The sequence below is a fragment of the Microcaecilia unicolor genome, chromosome 1, assembly GCF_901765095.1.
Source record: "Microcaecilia unicolor chromosome 1, aMicUni1.1, whole genome shotgun sequence".
Taxonomy (NCBI): domain Eukaryota; kingdom Metazoa; phylum Chordata; class Amphibia; order Gymnophiona; family Siphonopidae; genus Microcaecilia; species Microcaecilia unicolor.
Window position 1 is genome coordinate 158,324,690 of NC_044031.1, and position 18,922 is coordinate 158,343,611.

An 18,922-nucleotide genomic window follows, 5' to 3' on the forward strand; every position below is an offset into this window, starting at 1 on the left:
GTATGTATCAAGCAATATCAGCTTTTCTCTAAAGAAATATTTACTCAAATTACTCCTGAGTTCACTCATTTTTACCTTTATCCTATGACCCTTCATTCCAGAGCATTCTTTCCAATAACTCCTGTGTATTTATTTATTTATTTATTTATTTGATTTAAACAAATTTAAATCATTTGTACAGAATTAGGGCAACTGTACAACCTAACTATACACTCAGGGCCCGATATTCAGCCGGCAGCAGTCTGCACATTTGCTGTCCGCCACTGGTGTTAAACCTGGATATTAATGCCAGGCCATATCTAGCGAGCAGCATTGAATATCTAGGTTTATTTTGACTGCTAAAAAGTTAACCAGATATGGTGATATTGTGTGCTAACAGGTTAATGTTTTAGCGGTCAAAGATAGGCCTGCTATTTAAGCAGCCTGTTTGACTGATTAATTTAGCCAGGTAGGTGCTGAATATCCACGCCTAAGTGGCTATCTCCCACAGATTAACCATGATTAAGTGCTTAAACGCTATTTAACTGGCCAGGAGCTGCTCCTGGCAGTTAAATAGTTTTGGAATATGTTGGTGACTATGTTGGTGATATGTTGGTGATTTTTGAAAGAGAAGGACGCGCCATCTTTCGACACAAATTGCAAGATGGGCATCCTTCTCACAGGGTCGCCCAAATCCGGCATAATCGAAAGCCGATTTTTGGGCGTCCCCAACTGCTTTCCATCGTGGGGATGACCAAAGTTTCTGGGGGCATGTTGGAGGTGTAGTGAAGGTGGGACTTGGCGTGCCTAACACATGGGCGTTCTTGACCCATAATCGAAAAAAGAAGTGCGTCCCTGACGAGCACTTGGAACGACTTTATTTGGTCCTTTTTTTGTTACGACCAAGCCACGAAAAGGTGTACAAACTGACCAGATGACCACGGAGGGAATCGGGGATGACCTCCCCTTACTCCCCCAGTGGTCACTAACCCCCTCCCACCCTCAAAAAAATTCTTTAAAATATTTTTTGCCAGCCTCAAATGTCATACTCAGGTCCATCGCAGCAGTATGCAGGTCCCTGGAGCAGTTTTAGTGGGTGCAGTGCACTTCAGACAGGCGAACCCAAGCCCATACCCCCCCTACCTGTTACACTTGTGGAGGTAAATGTGAGCCCTCCAGAACCCACCAGAAAACCACTGTACCCACATCTAGGTGCCCCCCCTTCACCATAAGAGCTATGGTAGTGGTGTACAGTTGTGGGTAGTGGGTTTTGGGGGGGTTTGGGGGGACTCAGCACACACAGTAAGGGAGCTATGCACCTGGGAACGATTTCTGAAGTCCACTGCAGTGTCCCCTGGGGTGCCTGGTTGGTGTCCTGGCATGTCAGGGGGACCAGTGCAATGCTGGCTCCTCCCACGACCAATAGGGCTTGGATTTGGTTATTTATGAGGTGGGTGCCCTCAGTTTCCATTATCGCCGAAAATCAGAAACGCCAAGTCTAAAGACAACCATCTCTAAGGTCGACCTAAATTTCCAGATTTGGGCGTCCCCGACCGTATTATCAAAACGAAAGATGGACGTCCATCGTGTTTCGTTAATGCGGGTTTCCCTGCCCCTTCATGGGGACGTCCTATGAGGATGTCCTCAGAAAAACTTGGGCATTCCTTTCTATTATGCCCCTCCACATCTAATAACATCCCAATCTACAATCTACCCCCTATTAAGCCCAGAAAAACAGCAAGAGGGAAATCCAACAGCAATTTTTAGGAAAGTCGTAACAAATTATTAAAGTAAAAGAAAGAAATCATAGAGAGCCAGACATTATAATTCCATCATCGTATGGTAGTCCCAGGCTCCCGCTGCATTCATTAAAACAGATTGTAAAGAAAACATGCTTTCAAGAAAATCCTTCAAGTGCAATGGATCAAAACATTTCAATAGCACATTTAAAAATTTTTACTAAACATTAAAGGGGTAGTTACTAAGATGCGTAAAAGTTGGCCTTTTTTTTTTTTTTTACTGCACATTAGTTCACAGTAGGAGTCGCTAAACTGTGGTGTCTCTCAGTACTGCAGGTTAGTGACTCCTGCAGTGCATGAAAAATGCAGTTTGCAATCCACCTCAAAGCTCTGTTATTCCACTGGCTCTGCATCGGGCTGCTAAGATATAGCCCGATGCTTCAGGATGGCATCTTAAAGAGGCCAGCCCATGAAAACAGAAGGTCTCCACCTCCTCCTCCCCTCAGATACTTCCTCCCCCCTTCTAAAGATACCCCCACACCCCACTATCCCCCGAAGGCACAATGTATCAAGCCAAGCCTTGCCCTGCCCCTCCCCTTGCAAACATAGGTCTTTACCTCCCCCCGTCTATGTAGTCCTCCAGGCCTAACTAGGCGTCCCTGGTGATCTGGGGGTTCTTAGCAGGAGCAATCCCCAGTTTTCATGCCTGTGTTGGCATCAGTGACCCCTAGTGGTAGTGTCATGAAGAGAGAGATGATTTATTGGAGACCTGTGAGGAGCAGGTTCCAGTAGTCTAAGCAAGAACTTCTGAGAGTGTGGGTAAGGGTTTTGGTAGTGTGTTCATGAAGGAAGGGACAAATTTGGTAATGTTATAAGGAAAGAAATGACAGATTTTAGCAGTCTGTTGGATATATGCAGAGAAATGGAGAGAGGGATCAAAGATAACTCCAATGTTATAATCTGAGAGACGGAGATGACAACGTTATCCACAAAATAGAAAACAGGGAGAGAGGAGAGATGGGTTTAGAGGGAAAAATGGTAAGCTCAGCTTGGTCGTTTTCAGTGTCACTTAGCAGTGGAAACATCTAGGCAGCCATGTCAGACATGCAGCTTGAGACTTGAGCCTGGATTCCTGGTGAAATTTCTGGTGTAGAGAGGTCAATCTAGGAGTTATCAGCATAGACATTGTACAGAAAACAGAAAACTATGGGAGGAAATTGTAGTACAAAGGGATCAAGAATAGAGAGACAGAAGAGAAGAATCCCCAGACAGAGGCCAGAGATACCCTAATAATGGGATGGCAGTTAAGGAGGATTATCAGAGCACACACTAAAGTTCATGGGAGAGATCAGAAGAAAACCAAGGCAGAACAGAGCATTGAAATCCAAGTGAGGAGAGTGTAGCCAAGTGTAGGGTGGTGACCAACTGTGCTAAAAGCAACAGAAGGTCAAAAAAGATGAGGGTTGAGTAAAGGCCCTTATTTCTGGTCATGAACAGGTCAGTAGAGACTTCGTTAAGAGCTGTTTCTATAGAATGTAGAGGAAAAAAGCCAGATTGGAGTGGGTCAAGACAGTCTGAGATGAAAGAAAATCAAGCAAGTGCTGGCTTCTAGGCACCTGTTTTCTATCGAGGAGCTGCCTAGTCAAAAGTCACAGCCATCTCGGATGCCCACTGACTTATGTTTGTTTATATAGTATTTAAATGTCTTTTATCATCCTGCTTTGTCTCTAGAGATGTACATGTTTAGATCTCTGTCAGTCTTTATATGCTTTTTCTACCCGTTTGTCCACCTTACGATCATTGGATATGATCATCCCAAGATCCTGCTCTGTCACCGTTTATTAAACTGCATTAATGTTATGTAGGTAACACATTAACAGAAAGATTAAATGTGATTAAATATTTCTTTTTTTTTTTTCAAACTTCCATGGATCATCATAATCAAGAGCTCAAGGTAATCATGAACTATACCACATTCTTTCAAACTTAGTCACCATTTTTAGTCACCACTGTTTTCAAAACCAAATATATGTAAGTGAATGATAAACCACTTAGTTTAAAATATAAAACTCTCCAAAGAGGAGCCCCAACACAATATCATGTTTCGAGCCTCTGTCTCTGCCTCAGAGAAATCCACAAGCAATTGTATAATAAATGGTCCATATTTTTATTGCATTTGTATTTCCTGAATTCTTTACTTTTAAACAAAAATGGCATTAGCACATACTGTTATATTGCTTTTTCTGGAGACAACAATAAGATGGTTTACAGACTAAGAATAAAAAGACAAAATGAAGGAATGCCATTCATTTAATGAGAGAGACGAATTGGAGAGAGTGAGGTAACTGATAAATTAATAAAACTAGCAGTTACTAGATAAAAGTTAAAAGTGAAAGGAATGCCATTTGAAAAATAGGAAAGAGAGTTTGTAGCGAGAGAATAATTACGACAAAATGAGGTAACAAGTTACAAATGTACATTGAAATGCAGTCATTTAACAAAATATCCTACAGGTCATTGCTAAAAGCCTCAATAAAGAGGTGGGTTTTCAAGCCAATTTTAAATTTGTAAAGGAAGGCTCTATGCAAAGTGATGCTGGAAGAGCATTCCAGAGTAGAGGTGCTGTGCAGTAAAAGGCACAATGATTGGTGGCGTCCAGTCTGGCATGGAGAACTGGAGAGACATATAGGTGATGATCATTGAATGAGCCTAGTACTTAAGCAGAATCGTGATGACTGTATTTCAAACAGCTTAAATACATTGAATGAGGTGAACCCTTAAGACTTGAGTAGGCTACACTGCAATAGTCCAATTGCCAGGTTATTAATGCATGAAGTAATGTTAGCTGAGATATTTACAGCTAATCAAAACCACTGCCAATCAACTACATCATCCACTCCATTTCCTCATTGAACCTCTGGGATGACTGATTTTAAAAGAATAATTCAAAATTTCTCCCATGTATAGTTAAGCTGATAATCTTGTACAGTTGGATTCTCATTTCACTTTTGATAATTCTTCCCTGGTCTGTTTAATTTTTTTAACCTACAGAAAAATATGCTCCATGAGGAGCTTATTGTGATGATATGGATTTCCAGGGCCTGATTCACTGTTAGACCCAAAGTCCTCATGATTATTGTAATTCTCTTCTTGCTGGTATTAGTGTAACCTCAGTTACAAGATTACAAATTATTCAAGTTACTGCTCTTAAATTTCTTTATAGGGCCAGACATTATGATCATGTTAACCCACCTTCTCTTGATCATTGCTGGCTACCAATTTTGTTTAACATTCAGCTTAAAATCTTCTTTTAACTGTATACAAGTCTGCCTAGTTATCTTGCATCTTTGCTAGTACCACATTCACAAGGTCAGCCTTGTTAATTCAAGTAAGATAGGTTAAATACGGAACTTTTCCATTTTGTATTGCTGACCTGGGGTACTATTACTTGGTACTTGTGCCTCTGCAGTCAGGGTTGGCATTCTGCTTCTTTGTCTATTTTCTACTATTACCTTGGGGCCTTTTTACTGCCACAGAAGCTGGTTAACAGCTACTGCAGTGGCATGAAGATTTGTACATGTTAATTGATACGACTGCATAATGTGTTAGGGGGCAGGAGCTAGGAATGTCATGGGTGGAAAATGTGCATGGACTTCATATGCAGTGAGTGCATGCTATTTAACGCGCACTAACTTTCATTTATGCAGTTAGTGTGCTTTATTTATTGCTTTCCTCAATAGGAAGCACTAAATGCAACCACACTAATGCAGCCAGGTTCTATGAGCACTAATGCACATGTCCATGTGTTAATTCCAGAGGACATGCAGGGCACCCCCCAAACAATTAACACACAGCCTTTGCACTTAATGCACACCAATTTCTGCTGTTAGGGTATACAAAGTGCAAAAGCTGAACGTACTTTAGTAAAAGCCTCCCCTTGTGTTTCTGATATTAATAATTTTAGGCACTGTGTTTTCTGTTTGTTTTTGCATATATAGATTTTATGTTTGATTAATCAGTTATTGTTTGTAGCTTTGGAATATTGATTGTTATATACCTTTCATGTTTTTTTCTTTCTGCATTGTATGTTGCTTCTTACATATTATTTTATGCATCGCTTTGATATTCTGAATGAAAGGTGGTCGACCTTTAGAGATGGTCGTCCCCAATTTTCAGCGATAATGGAAACCGAGGACACCCATCTCAGAAACGACCAAATCCAGGACACCAACCGGACACCCTAAGGGGCACTGCAGTGGACTTCAGAAATTGCTCCCAGGTGCATAGGCTCCCTTACCGTGTGTGCTGTGCCCATAAATCCTCCCCCAAAACCCACTCCCCACAACTGTACACCACTACCATAGCCCTTAGGGATGAAGGGGGGCACCTAGATGTGTGTACAGTGGGTTTGGGGGCTCACATTTACCACCACAAGTGTAACAGGTAGTGGGGGATGGGCCTGGGTCCACCTGCCTGAAGTGCACTGCAGTACCCCCTAAAACTGCTCCTGGGACCTGCATACTGCTGTCATGGAGCTGGGTATGATATTTGAGGCTGGCATAGAGGCTGGAAAAAATATTTTAATTTTTTTTTAGGGTGGGAGGGGGTAGTGACCACTGGGGGAGTAAGGTGAGGTCATCCCTGATTCCCTCCGGTGGTCATCTGGTCAGTTCAGGCACCTTTTTGAGGCTTGGTTGTAAGAAAAAATGGACCAAATAAAGTCGCCAAAGTGCTTGTCAGGGACGCCCTTCTTTTTTTCCATTATTGGTCGAGGACGCCCATGTGTTAGGCACACCCCAGTCCTGGCTTCGCTACGCTTCTGACACGCCCCCGTGAACTTTGATCGTCCCCGTGACGGAAAGCAGTTGGGGACGACCAAAATCAGCTTTCGATTATGCCAATTTGGGCGATCCTGGGAGAAGGACGCCCATCTCCGATTTGTGTCGAAAGATGGGCGCCCTTCTCTTTGAAAATAGGCCTGCTAGTATCTGGTATGTCGTTCACCAGACAGTGCACATCTAAATAGGAGCAGAATGTAGCAGACACTGTGGTAGTAGATGCCATAGAACGCAGAGAAGTTCGTCTTGTGTACTATACAGGGACTCCTGAGGCATGCCCTCACAGCCGAAACACAATTTGCGTCGAGTCCATTGCATATATGTTTGAATAAAATTTCTGATGTGAACTCTTTGAGTCCATCAGACGTTTTTTCTAAAATCCTTTGTGTCACCTTCACTGTGTTTGCCTGCATACTCTGTCGTATGACATATATTCTTAGGAAGGGAGTTTGATTTCTTAGTCTATTGGTAAGACAATCCAGCGTTATGAATTGTTTTATATTAGAGCTTACTACAGTTTGGGAAGTGGAGAACCAGGAAGTCTCTAGAAGATATTGATGCGTTGTGTTTTAGTAATTCAATTAAGACATATGGACATAATTCATAAATAATTTATAGGCTAATATACATAATTTGAATGTGATCAGTGCATTTATTGGGAGACATTGTAATTTTAGTAGTAAGGGAGACGCTTTGGAGTAGCGAGGGGCTCTAAGTACTAGGCGGCTGCTGTGTTCTGTGCTGTTTGTAATTTTCTGACTTGTGCAGTATTTAGACTAACATAAATTGCATTACAATAGTCAAATTTTGATAATATAGTGATTGGACTAAGGATCTGAAAATAGAACTGGGAAAGTATAGTCTCAGTCTTTATTAAAGCTAAATAAGTTTTCTTTACGGAAAATTTTATTTATGATCAAAAATCACAAGTACTGATTTCTATAGATCCCCATAACTATACAGCAAGCATGCTCACTCTGATTTGAATATTTTAGGGGATTTTTGCACTGAATGTTTGTTCACATTGCAGGTAATGGTGAATGTGAAGCTGGTAACTGCAAATGTTTCAGTGGCTGGGAAGGTGATCGCTGTGAGTGTCAATCATCAACCAAGCAGTGTGTAAACTCAGAGGGCCAAATCTGCAGTGGAAGAGGAATCTGTAAATGTGGAGCATGTGAATGCACTGACCCCAGAAGTTTTGGCACTCTGTGTGAGCACTGTCCTTCTTGTAGCAGCACCTGTGAAGAAAACTGGTATGCTTCATATGTGTGTCTTCTTTTCTTCTAATTGAAATCATAGAAATATAAAATCACAGATGGGGAATTTTCAAAAAGGAGCTGTTCTAAAAGTGGTATCTACAGGTAGGCATACTTAAGTGTGTCAAATACGCCATTAATTGGCAGTTAGGTGTCTTTGTGCACTTGGTGTTATTCTGTAAGGCAGGGGTTCTCTACCCAGTCCTTAGGACACACCTAGCCAGTCAGGATTTCAGAATGCCTACAGTGAATATGTTTGAGATTAGATTTGCATGCCCTACCTCCATTTTTCCAGTGATAATGAAAGGAGTTTGTACACACCACTCTATCAGCTACAAGGATTTCAATTCTGCAATAACATCTGTGCTGTTTTTTTTTCAACGTGGACACTGTCAACAGTTGGCTGATGTTCTACATAGTTGTTTGCCAGTTAAATCCACACGATAGCCTCTGAGGCACCCCTTTTTGGGTGAAACACAGCCAATGTCGGGTGACACGAGGAGATTGCTATTTGCATGAATAAAAGTCCATATATACCTTACTGATCTGCTTTTATCTTTTCCATCTTGGAGCTTGCGGATCGATTGCCTTTTGTTTTTTGGGACTAGCTCCATTGTATGCAGATTTATCTCATGTATATTAATTGTAGATATCCTGAAAACCTGACTAGCTAGATGGGTCCTGAGGACTGGGGTTGAGAACCCCTGCGCCTAACTGCATAGAAGGCAGACACATAAGGCAGACCATGGGCATATCTGCCAGATATGTGCATAGTTTATAGCATATTATAAAGTACACTCATCACTTGATGCACCTAGGTGTGCCAATTTGTGCTTATAATGGGGCCTACTTAAACACTTACTTACACCAGTATTCTATAATGAAATCATGGTGCCAGGATGCCATTATAAAATTGGCGATAAGCTCTCGGCATTGAGGCCCCCGAGACCTGAGGCACCAAGTATGGAATCCCTTCCAAAGCCTTTTGTGCAGGTGAAACAGCATTTTACCCTGAGATACGCCACTTTTGAAACGTACTCGCCACCTGTGCAGGTTAAAGTTCACTCATGCGTTACTTTATACTTCAGACATGATCCTGTTGGTGGGTTAGATGAGAGGCAGCAATGAGCAGTTCTGAATATTCATACAGAACAAGAAACCCCAGGAAAAGCAGGCACAAGATTGCAGTACTTTTCTAGGAGCAACAATCAAAGCAAAACTACTAATTTACTGTAGTTTTGCTTTGATTAAAGGTAAATATCCAGTAGGTAAAATGTGCCTACAGGGTTTGTACCAATAGGGGCTGTTTGAGTATTTCCCCCATAATATATTGACAAAAAAAAAAGCTTGCAAGGTCTACCTAATGTATTGTATTCCTTTCTCCTGCAAGCACTGCATACTGTTCTTGATCTTGGCTTTATCCTTATTTGCAACAACTAAGGATCCATTTTGCTTGTCCCATGCTTTCTTGCATTTTTATAATATTGTTGCATGCACCACCTCAATAAGAAGAATATTTCAGTATTCTATTTGCTTTCTGTGAAGAAAATCTTTATACCCTGCCTATCTTCCTGCCTTATATCATGACCCAATATTCTAGAAAGGTGTTTCCCATCCTTGTCCTGGAAGCAAATTTTACTGGTACAGAAACCACAAAAAGTGGAGGTGCACTGGATTCCTATGAAAGTCAATCAGACGAACAAAAAAAGGAGTAGAAAGATACAGAGAAGGGCGACGAAAATGATAAGGGGATGGGACGAGTTCCCTATCAGGACAGGCTGAATTGGCTAGGGCTCTCAGCTTGGCGAAAGACAGCTGAGGGGAGATATGATAGAGGTCTATAAAAAAAATGAGTGGAGTGGAACAGGTAGACGTGAAGCATCTGTTTACGCTTTCCAAAAATACTAGGACTAGGGGCATGCGATGAAGCTACAAAGTAGTAAAATGTGTCTTCACTCAACGTATAATTCAGCTCTGGAATTCATTGCCAGAAAATGTGGTAAAGGCGGTTAGCTTAGCAGAGTTTTAAAAAGGTTTGGCCGGCATCCTAATGGAAAGTCTATTGACCATTATTAAATTGAACTTGGGAAAAATCCACTATTTCTGTATAAGCAGTATAAAATGTTTCGTACTTTTTTGGGATCTTGCCAGTTATTTGTGACCTGGATTGGCCACTGTTGGAAACAGGGTGCTGGGCTTGATGGACCTTTAGTCTATCCCAGTGTGGCAATACTTAAGTACTTAGGAGTAGGACAAGCTTGCTCTTTCCAAACAAAGGAGACGATATGTAATTCCAAATGGACCTCCTTGGTGAACTCCAGAAGTATATCGAACTTTGGATTTTCAACAGTACCTTTGCTTCTAAACAAGGAAGCATCATTCTATATATTATAAGACTCCTGAGGCAGGTGCTTTGGCGCCGAAACACAGCAGCTGTATCAAGTCATTTGGTGTTCAATATGATTTGGAATTACAAAATCTAATCAGTAGAACCTTGTCCAAAACTTCAAAATTCAGAGCAATAAATGATGACATTTGCAAACAATTCTTAAGTACATAAGTATTGCCATACTAGGACAGGCCAAAGGTCCATCAAGTCCAGCATCCTGTGGCCAATCCAGGTCACAAGTACCTGGGAAGATCCCAAAACAGTGCAATATATTTTATGCTGCTTATCCTAGAAATAAGCAGTGGATTTTCCCCAAGCCATTTAAATAATAGCTTATGGATGTTTCTGTTAGGAAGCTATCCAAAACTTTTTTAAACCCTGCTAAGCTTATTACTTTTATTACTTTCTGTAGGGAAATCATTGAATTAATCATTTTAACATATACTAAACAAGTGTAGATTATAAGAAAAGAAACGGCTTCTGACCTTGTGTGTTACAAGAAGAACTGAATGTTCTTAGATATGCTTTTTGGCAGCTTGTAAAAACCTCCTAATGGTCTAAAACTGTAACATGTTCATCCAAGCTTAAAAGATATGCTTCATGTACAGCTGCAAGTAGATGAGAGTCTAAAAAGGTATATAAGAAATGGGAAGGTATGGGGAGGGCAGACAACTTCATGAGGGTATGCTGGATTTGTCTCCTTGCAAGAAATAAAACTGCTTAAGCCTGACTTGGTCTCGTGGTGTTCGTGAGTATCATTGGTAAAATTCTTTTAACACTTTCCCTGGCAACGAATTCCAAAGTTTAATTACACATGAGTGAAGAAATATTTTCTCTAATTTGTTGTAAATTTACTACTTTGTAGCTTTACTGTGTGCACCCTAGTCCTAGTATTTTTGGAAAGAGTAAACAACCGATTCACGTTAACCCATTCCCATTCCACTTATTATTTTATAGACGTCTATCATATCTCCCCTCAGATTTTCATCGCCTTTCTCTGTACCTTATCTAATTCCACTATATCTTTTTTTGAGATGCAATGACCAGAATTGCACACAGTATTTGAGGTGTGGTCGCACCATGGAGCGATACAAAGGCACTGTAACATCCTCATTTTTGTTTTTCATTCCTTTCCTAATAATACCTAACATTCTATTTGCTTTCTTAGCTGATGCCACACACTTAGCAGAGGGTTTTAATGTATCATCAATGATGCCACCTTGATCCCTTTCCTGGTCAGTGACTCCTAATGCGGAACCTTGCATTACGTAGCTATAGTTTGGGTTCCTCTTTCTCATATGCATCACTTTGCACTTGCTCACATTGAAGGTCGTCTGCCTTTTAGACACCCAGTCTCCTAGTCTCATAAGGTCCTCTTGTAATTTTCACAATCTTCTTGTGATTTAACAACTTGTGTTGTCAGTAAATTTAATTACCTCACTAGTTACTCCCATCTCTAGATCATTTACAAATATGTTAAAAAGCAAAGACCCCTGGGAAGCACCACTATCTACACTTCTCCATTGAGAATACTTACCATTTAACCCTACTCTCTGTTTTCCATCTTTTAACCAGTTTTTAATCTACAATAGTACACTACCTCCTATTCCATGACTCTCCAATTTTCTCTGAAGTCTTTCATGAGGTACTTGGTCAATTCCTTTTGAAAATCCAGATACATAATATCGAACCGCTCACCTTTATTCGCATGTTTGTTCACCCTTCAAAGAAATGTAATAGATTGGTGAGGCAAGATTTCCCTTGACTAAATCCATGTTGGCTTTGTCTCATTAATCCATGCTTTTGAATGTACTCTGTAATTTTGTTCTTTATAATAGTCTCTACCATTTTGCCTGGCACCGATGTCAGGCTCACTGGTCTATAATTGACTGGATCACCTCTAGAATCTTTTTTTAAAAATCAGCGTTACTTTGGCCACCCTTCAACCTTCTGAATCCATGCTTGATTTTGAAGATAAATTACATATAACTAACAATAGTTCTGCAAGTTCATTTTTCAGTTCTGTCATTACTCTGGGATGAATACCATCCAATCCAGGAGATTTGCTACTCTTCAGTTTGTCAAATTGCCCCATTACGTCCTCCAAGGTTATAGAGATTTAATTCAGTTTCTCTGACCGTCAGCTTTGAATATCTTTTCTGGCAACTGTATCTCTCCCAAATCTTCCTTAGTGAAGACCGAAGCAAAGAATTCATTTAATCTCTCCACTATGGCTTTGTCTTCCCTTAGTGGCCCTTTTACCCCTCAGTCTTCTAGTGGTCCAACTGATTCTTTTGCTGGCTTCTTGCTTTTAATATACCTAAGGAAAATAACTGTGTTGTAACGCAATCTTTTTTCAAAGTCCCTCTTTGCTTCCTTATCAGCGTTTGCATTTGACTTTTGCCATTCCTTATGCTGTTCTTATTATTTTCAGTCAGATCCTTCTTCCATTTTCTGAAGGATTTTCTTTTAGCTCTAATAGCTTCCTTCACCTCACTTTTAACTATGCCGGTTGTCGTTTGATCTCCTTCCTCCTTTTTAATACACAGAATATATTTGGCCTAGGCTTCCAGGATAGTATTTTTAAGAGTATCCACGCGTGATGTAAATTTTTGACCTTCTCAACTGCTCCTGTAAGTTTTACTGTTCTTCTCATTTTTACTGTTCTTCTCATTTATAATAGTCTCCTTTTTGAAAGTTAAATGGTAACGTATTGGATTTTCTGTGTGTATTTACTCCAAAGCCGATATCAAATCTGATTATATTATGATCACTGTATCAAGCGGGCCCCATCACCATTATTCCTGCACCAGATTATGCACTCCACTAAGGACTAGGTCTAGAATTTTCCTCCTCCTTGTTGGCTCCTGTACCAGCTGCTCCAGCAGATGCCACTCAATCTCAAGGTGGAAAGCACTCTGTTGAAACCCCATGGACAATATCATTTTAGGAAGTGGGTTTGAAAATGGTGAAATTCACTCTTTCTACTTTAAAGATCATTTTATAAAAGTTGCCTAGATGGAGAGGACAAGAAGGTGCGTATTTTGTAGACTATTTTATAAAGAGATATAGGGCTACTTTACTAAGGTGTGCTAATGGATTTAGTGCATGCTAATGAATAGCACATGCTAACTGCTAAGAAACTTGTAGGAATAAAATGGTCATCTTAGCATGTAGTATGCGCCTCTTCATTACCACACACTTAATCCGGTTAACACACCTAAGGAAGAGGAGCCCGTAAGTACTTATGTGTCTTTATAAATACTCCAGTATACAAAATCTTTCAAACTAGGTGTGGGGAAATATAGACATACACAATAGCATCTTCCCTGTAGTCAAGTACAATAAATCAAATATATAACAATAAAGTGAAATAACATGAAATAAAACTTATCTTTCTGAAACAAAGAAGCACCAACACGATCACATTTTCAGTGCTAGCTGTCCTTTAGGGTGCACTTTCTTTCGCCTACACTGACACAACCACTACAATCATTAGCTTTGAAAGCATTGATTCCCATGTTTTAATCAAAAATGGGTCTGCTATTATTATAAATTGTTTATTACAATTTTCTCAAAAAGACATCTTGAACAGATGAAGATTACCTGCAGTATCACAGACACTGCTTGGATATGGGGATATGGTCTTCATGGAAACCTGGATTTTTCTTATACATTGCATATACTAGAATTTAGTATTTTAAAAAAAGCCAATATTCTCTATTGCAGCATATTTACACATAAACTACTTTAAATAAATTTATTTTCTTTTATAAAGCTTGTCCAATTCTGTTTCAATCACAGGAATTGTGTGCAATGCAATATTTCAATCTTTCTTCAACTACAAATGATCAATGTAAAGCTTTGTGCCCTAATCGGATTTACTACATTGACCAAGTATGGGGTATGTAATATTTCATAAGATAAGTAAGGGAGAATCTACAATTCCTTTATTGTGTATGTGACACTGGCTGACTGCTTCATCTTTCAAGTGTAAAATCATTAGGGTCCACTATCAACATAATAAATTGAAATGGTATTATCCTTGTTCTTCTTAGGCAGCTTTGCTCTGTTTGCCCACTGCTAGGAAGGCATGATATGTATCAACCCAAACCAGAAATTTCTCTGTGGTTGCTCTTGGGCTGTTGAACCCTCTTCTGGATTCCATTAAGCAGGAATTAAATTATTTATCATTCAGGAAGAAAGTAAAATCATGGCTGTTTTCATATGACATAGATGGGCAAGATGGCTGGAGCAATGCACTTGGGCTAACGTCTTTTAACAGTATGGTTAAACTGGAATATTCAACACAAAGAGGCACAAAAGGGCCTCCAGAACTGGAACAATGGTACAATCTTTAATGAAATGGACCTGACACGGGCCGTGTTTCGGTGCTCAACAGTGCCTGCCTCAGGGGTCAAGATTAATATTTCTTAAAAACCTTAGTCTCAAGCTGATTGTACCAACTACTTCCAAAAAATGTGATTAGGTTCCAAAAAACTGATTTAAAGTCTCAGGTAGATTATACCAGACACTTCCGAAAAGCTGCAGTGGAATTCTGAAAAATCACCAAATGAGAAAGGTTGTACCATTGTTCCAGTTCTGGAGGCCCTTTTGTGCTTCTTTGTGTTGCTGTGTTTGGCATACTTTTGGACCCTCTCTTCTCTGCTAAACTGGAATTATGGTCATAGGGGACAGATGATTAGTTAACACTGACATTTTGTCATGCGTGCTTTATTTTTGTGTGCTTAGTATGATTATAATTTGTACATCACATTGAGTGAGTCTCTTTTTTTTTTTTTTTTTTGGTCCTGAGATAGCAGTCTATTAATGAAATGTAAGTGAAGTAGCTGCTGTTATAGATAATATGCTGAAATCTCAGTGTGCGGTGGCAGCGAAAAAAGCAAACAGGATGCTAGGAATTATTAGATTATTAGAAAGGGATGGTGAATAAGACCAAAAATACTATAATGCCTCTGTATCACTCTATAGTGCGATCCGCACCTTGGATATTGCATTCAGTTCTGGTCGCCATATCTCAAAAAGATATAGCGGAATTAGAAAAGGTTCAAAGAAGTGCAACCAAATGATAAAGGGGATGGAACTCCTCTTATATGAGGAAAGGCTAACGAGGTTAGGCTCTTCAGCTTGGAAAAGAGACGGATGTTGGGAGATATGATTGAGGTCTACAAAATCCTGAGTGGTGTAGAAGGAGTAGAAGTAATTAATTTTTACTTATTCCAAAAGTGCAAAGACTAGGGGACACTTGAGGAAGTTGCATGGAAATACTTTTAAAACAAACAGGAGGAAATATTTTTTCACTCAACGATAGTTAAGCTCTGGAACTCTTGCCGGAGGAGGTGGTAACAGCAGTTAGCGTATCTGGGTTTAAAAAGGTTTGGACAAATTCCTGGAAGAAAAGTCCATAGTCTGCTATTGTGACAGACATGGGGAAGCTACTGCTTGCCCTGGGATTGGTAGCATGAAATGTTGCATCTAATTGGGTTTTTGCCAGGTACTTCTGATCTGGCATGGTCACTGTTTGCAGGATACTGAGCTAGATGGACTCTTATGTTCAGTGAACTTGTCCAAACTGTTTTAAACCCAGATATGCTAGCCACTGTTTCATTCAGATTCTGTCGAAGATTCCACAGTTCACTTCAAGTCCATCTGGATTTTTGTCTGGATACCATCCACAGACCAATGGACAAACGAAGAGAATTAACCAAATTCTGAAAAACTTTCTGTGCACGTACATCTCCACCCTGCATAATAACGGTCCTGGCTGTTACCCTGGGCAGAACCATTTAAGCAAATCTACTGAAGCCTCTCTCTTTTGGATAGTCTTCAGCCAACACCCCCGAGCACCTATGCACATTCTGCTGATGCTGGAGGATCCTGCGGCAAAGTCGCCATCAAATCCCTCTCTCAGATCTAGGAGACAACGCAAAATCTCTTGATGCAGGCCATCCTACTTCATGCAGGAGACCTCGTGTGGCTGTCCACGCAGAATCTATGTCTGAAGACCCATTCTGTCAAGTTTGCTCCCCGATTCATCAGGCCTTGCCCAGTTATTGTTAAGGTGAGTCCAGAGACATACCAGCTGAAATTACCCACCAACTTACAGATTCATGACACTTTCCATGTGTCCCTGTTGAAACCTTTTGTACTAGGGAAGAATACCAGGATTCCCCTAGCACCCCTGCCTGTGGATGCCAAACCTGATGAAGATTTGAGGTTCAGAATATCATTGACTCCCAGAGGGTATGAGGCAGACTACAATAGCTCATCACCTGGAAAGGTTACAGTCCAGAGGAGAATTCTTGGGTGCCAGCGAATCAAATCCACACTCCAACCCATCTCCACCAATTCCACTGAAGCTTTCCCTGGAAACCTGGACCCACTGAGGTGATGACAAGGGCCTTGAGGGGCAGGTACTGTCACAGCCATCATCATGTTCCAGACTCCCTACTTAGGGATCATGGAATACTCACATGGCTGCACCGGTGTGTGGTCGGACCCTCCTTGCCACATGCCTCATGGCAGCTGCGTTGTGCAGGCAGGTTCCCCACACTGTGGCATCCTCCATGCTCCTTTTTCTAAGGACTGGCTGCTCCTGGTGCTTCCTGATGATGTCATCATTTCAACTATTTAAGGCAGCCAGCCCTCCCCTCCCTGCCTTTGCAACATCTGCCTGCCTTGTCTTTGCATGTTTTGCCAAGTCCACCTTGTCTCCAGTTCTGGTCGCCAGCTTCTGATCTAGGTTTCTGCCATGCCTGCCTGTCTCCAGTTCCTGCCTCCAGCTCCTACCAAATCTGCCTTGTCTCCAGATCCAGGCTCCAGCTCCTTCTAAGTCTGCCTGTCTGCAGTTCCTGCTTCTAGTTCTTGCCTTCTACCCTACTCCAGAGTGACTCGTCTTCCATCTGTCTAGGCCTCCTGGCCTTTGGGTTGAGGATCCGGCGGCCGTCCAAGGGCTCACCATCTGTAGATGTACTAACTGGTTAGTGCATCTACATGCTAACTGGTTAGTGCTCAGATAACATGGGAGCCCTTACCACCTACAAAATAAGTGGCAATAAATGCTCCTGCTGTAATTTTTAAAAATGCTGACACACTAATAGCAACAAGTGCATGGTCATTAATGAAATAAATAGAAAAATGGCTATTTCACAGCCACAAAAAAATGACTTTTGTGCCTGGGAAAGAACCATATAAGGGCACTCTAAGGCTAAGTTTTACTGCAGTTTAGAAAAAGGGCACCTAATTGCTTTCATTCATTTAAGTATTTATATACCGCATAGACGTAAGTGGTTTACAGGTTCATTTGCAGGTACTGGATCTGTCCCTAGTGGGCTCACAGTCTAAGTAGTACATTGTACTACTATTGTACCTGGAGCAACTGAGGATTAAGTGACTTGCCCAAGCTCACACGGAGCTCCAGAGGTAATTGATCCTGTTTCGCCAGGATCTCAACCCGCTGCTGACCATCAAGCAGCAGTGGGAATTGAACCCAGTTCTCCAGGTCCACAAACTGCTGCACTAATCATTACATTTTACAAGACCGGTTATTCTCAGTGGGATATATTTATTAACTTTAGGAGTAATTTTGTAAAGGTTTATTTTTAACCTTTTTCATGGGTATGTGCCAGTATATCTAATCAACAATGCTGCAATACAATTTATTTCCACACTAATAGATGAGAATATAAATTATAAAATTAAAATAAGGAAAAAGACTTCAAAGTTTCTGCTGTGTTCACTGGACAATGCCATGATATTATGAAGACACACCCGCTGTTTTAGCAACACAGTTTATGCATAGCTTTTTCAAGAGAAAAAAATTTAAAAGAACTATTGTGTCCAGCTGAGTTACCATCAATGACATCTGTTACCTCCCAAGCTGAAAGGGGTCATTTGAGTTGTGGTAAATGCAAGATGTGCATAATTATGCAGGCATGTACTGAGTTCTACAATCCGGTTGATGGGAAAACAAGTTATTATCAAGAACAGACTGTGATTCTACATCTGTTCTTTATGTGTTAAGGTGCCCTTGTCACAAATTTTATGTTGGGAAAACATCAAGAAGTTTGAAGATCCGACTTACAGAACATAAGTCATGTATTGCTTGCTCCAAACTTAAGAGTGTCTTTAGTTATGCACTGTAAATTAAGAAATCACACATTTACGGATTTAAGATGCTTTGTGTTAAGAGTCCTTGCAGGGAGGAGACAGTGACTGTTTGTAGAGACAAAAGGAACAGAAGTGGATTCAAGGGTTACTTGAACCAAATGGATTAAATTCTTCCATAGAATTGATGGCGGTTTTATAAATGTCTTTGAAGTTCCCGTAGAAAATGATTTTGTAACAACAACTGATTGGGGGATTTCAGCGAGCAGCTGATTGGCACATTTTGAAGTCGGCGTTCTGGTTTTATTCAGGCGCAATTTGTGCTGAAACCAGTGTGTGAGAGAAAGGAGCCGAAAAAACAGATTGTAAGAAGTAAGTCCTTTCTTTTTAAGAACTCTGCTGTTTGCACTATTTGATTGTCTCCGGATGTTTAGTTCGCAGTTAGCATTTCTATTTTACTACAGAATGAAGGCACAGTGAAATGCATTCACCTGATAAAGCACAAATTCAAAACAGGAGTTGTTGAGAATTAGCAGATAAGTGCTGATGATTGCAGTGTTTAGCATTGGCAGAAATAATATGCTTTGAAGGCTA

The 18,922-nt window shown here is 40.6% G+C and overlaps 1 protein-coding gene across 1 annotated transcript in view; it reads left to right on the forward strand.

Moving 5' to 3' along the window:
• ITGB8 (integrin subunit beta 8) overlaps positions 1-18,922 on the forward strand; it is a 321,665-nt gene that overhangs the window by 282,430 nt on the left and 20,313 nt on the right. The window contains 3 exon segments of the mRNA XM_030201630.1: positions 7,587-7,809; positions 14,006-14,025; positions 14,028-14,105. Of these exon segments, the coding sequence (XP_030057490.1) occupies positions 7,587-7,809; positions 14,006-14,025; positions 14,028-14,105 (321 nt within the window).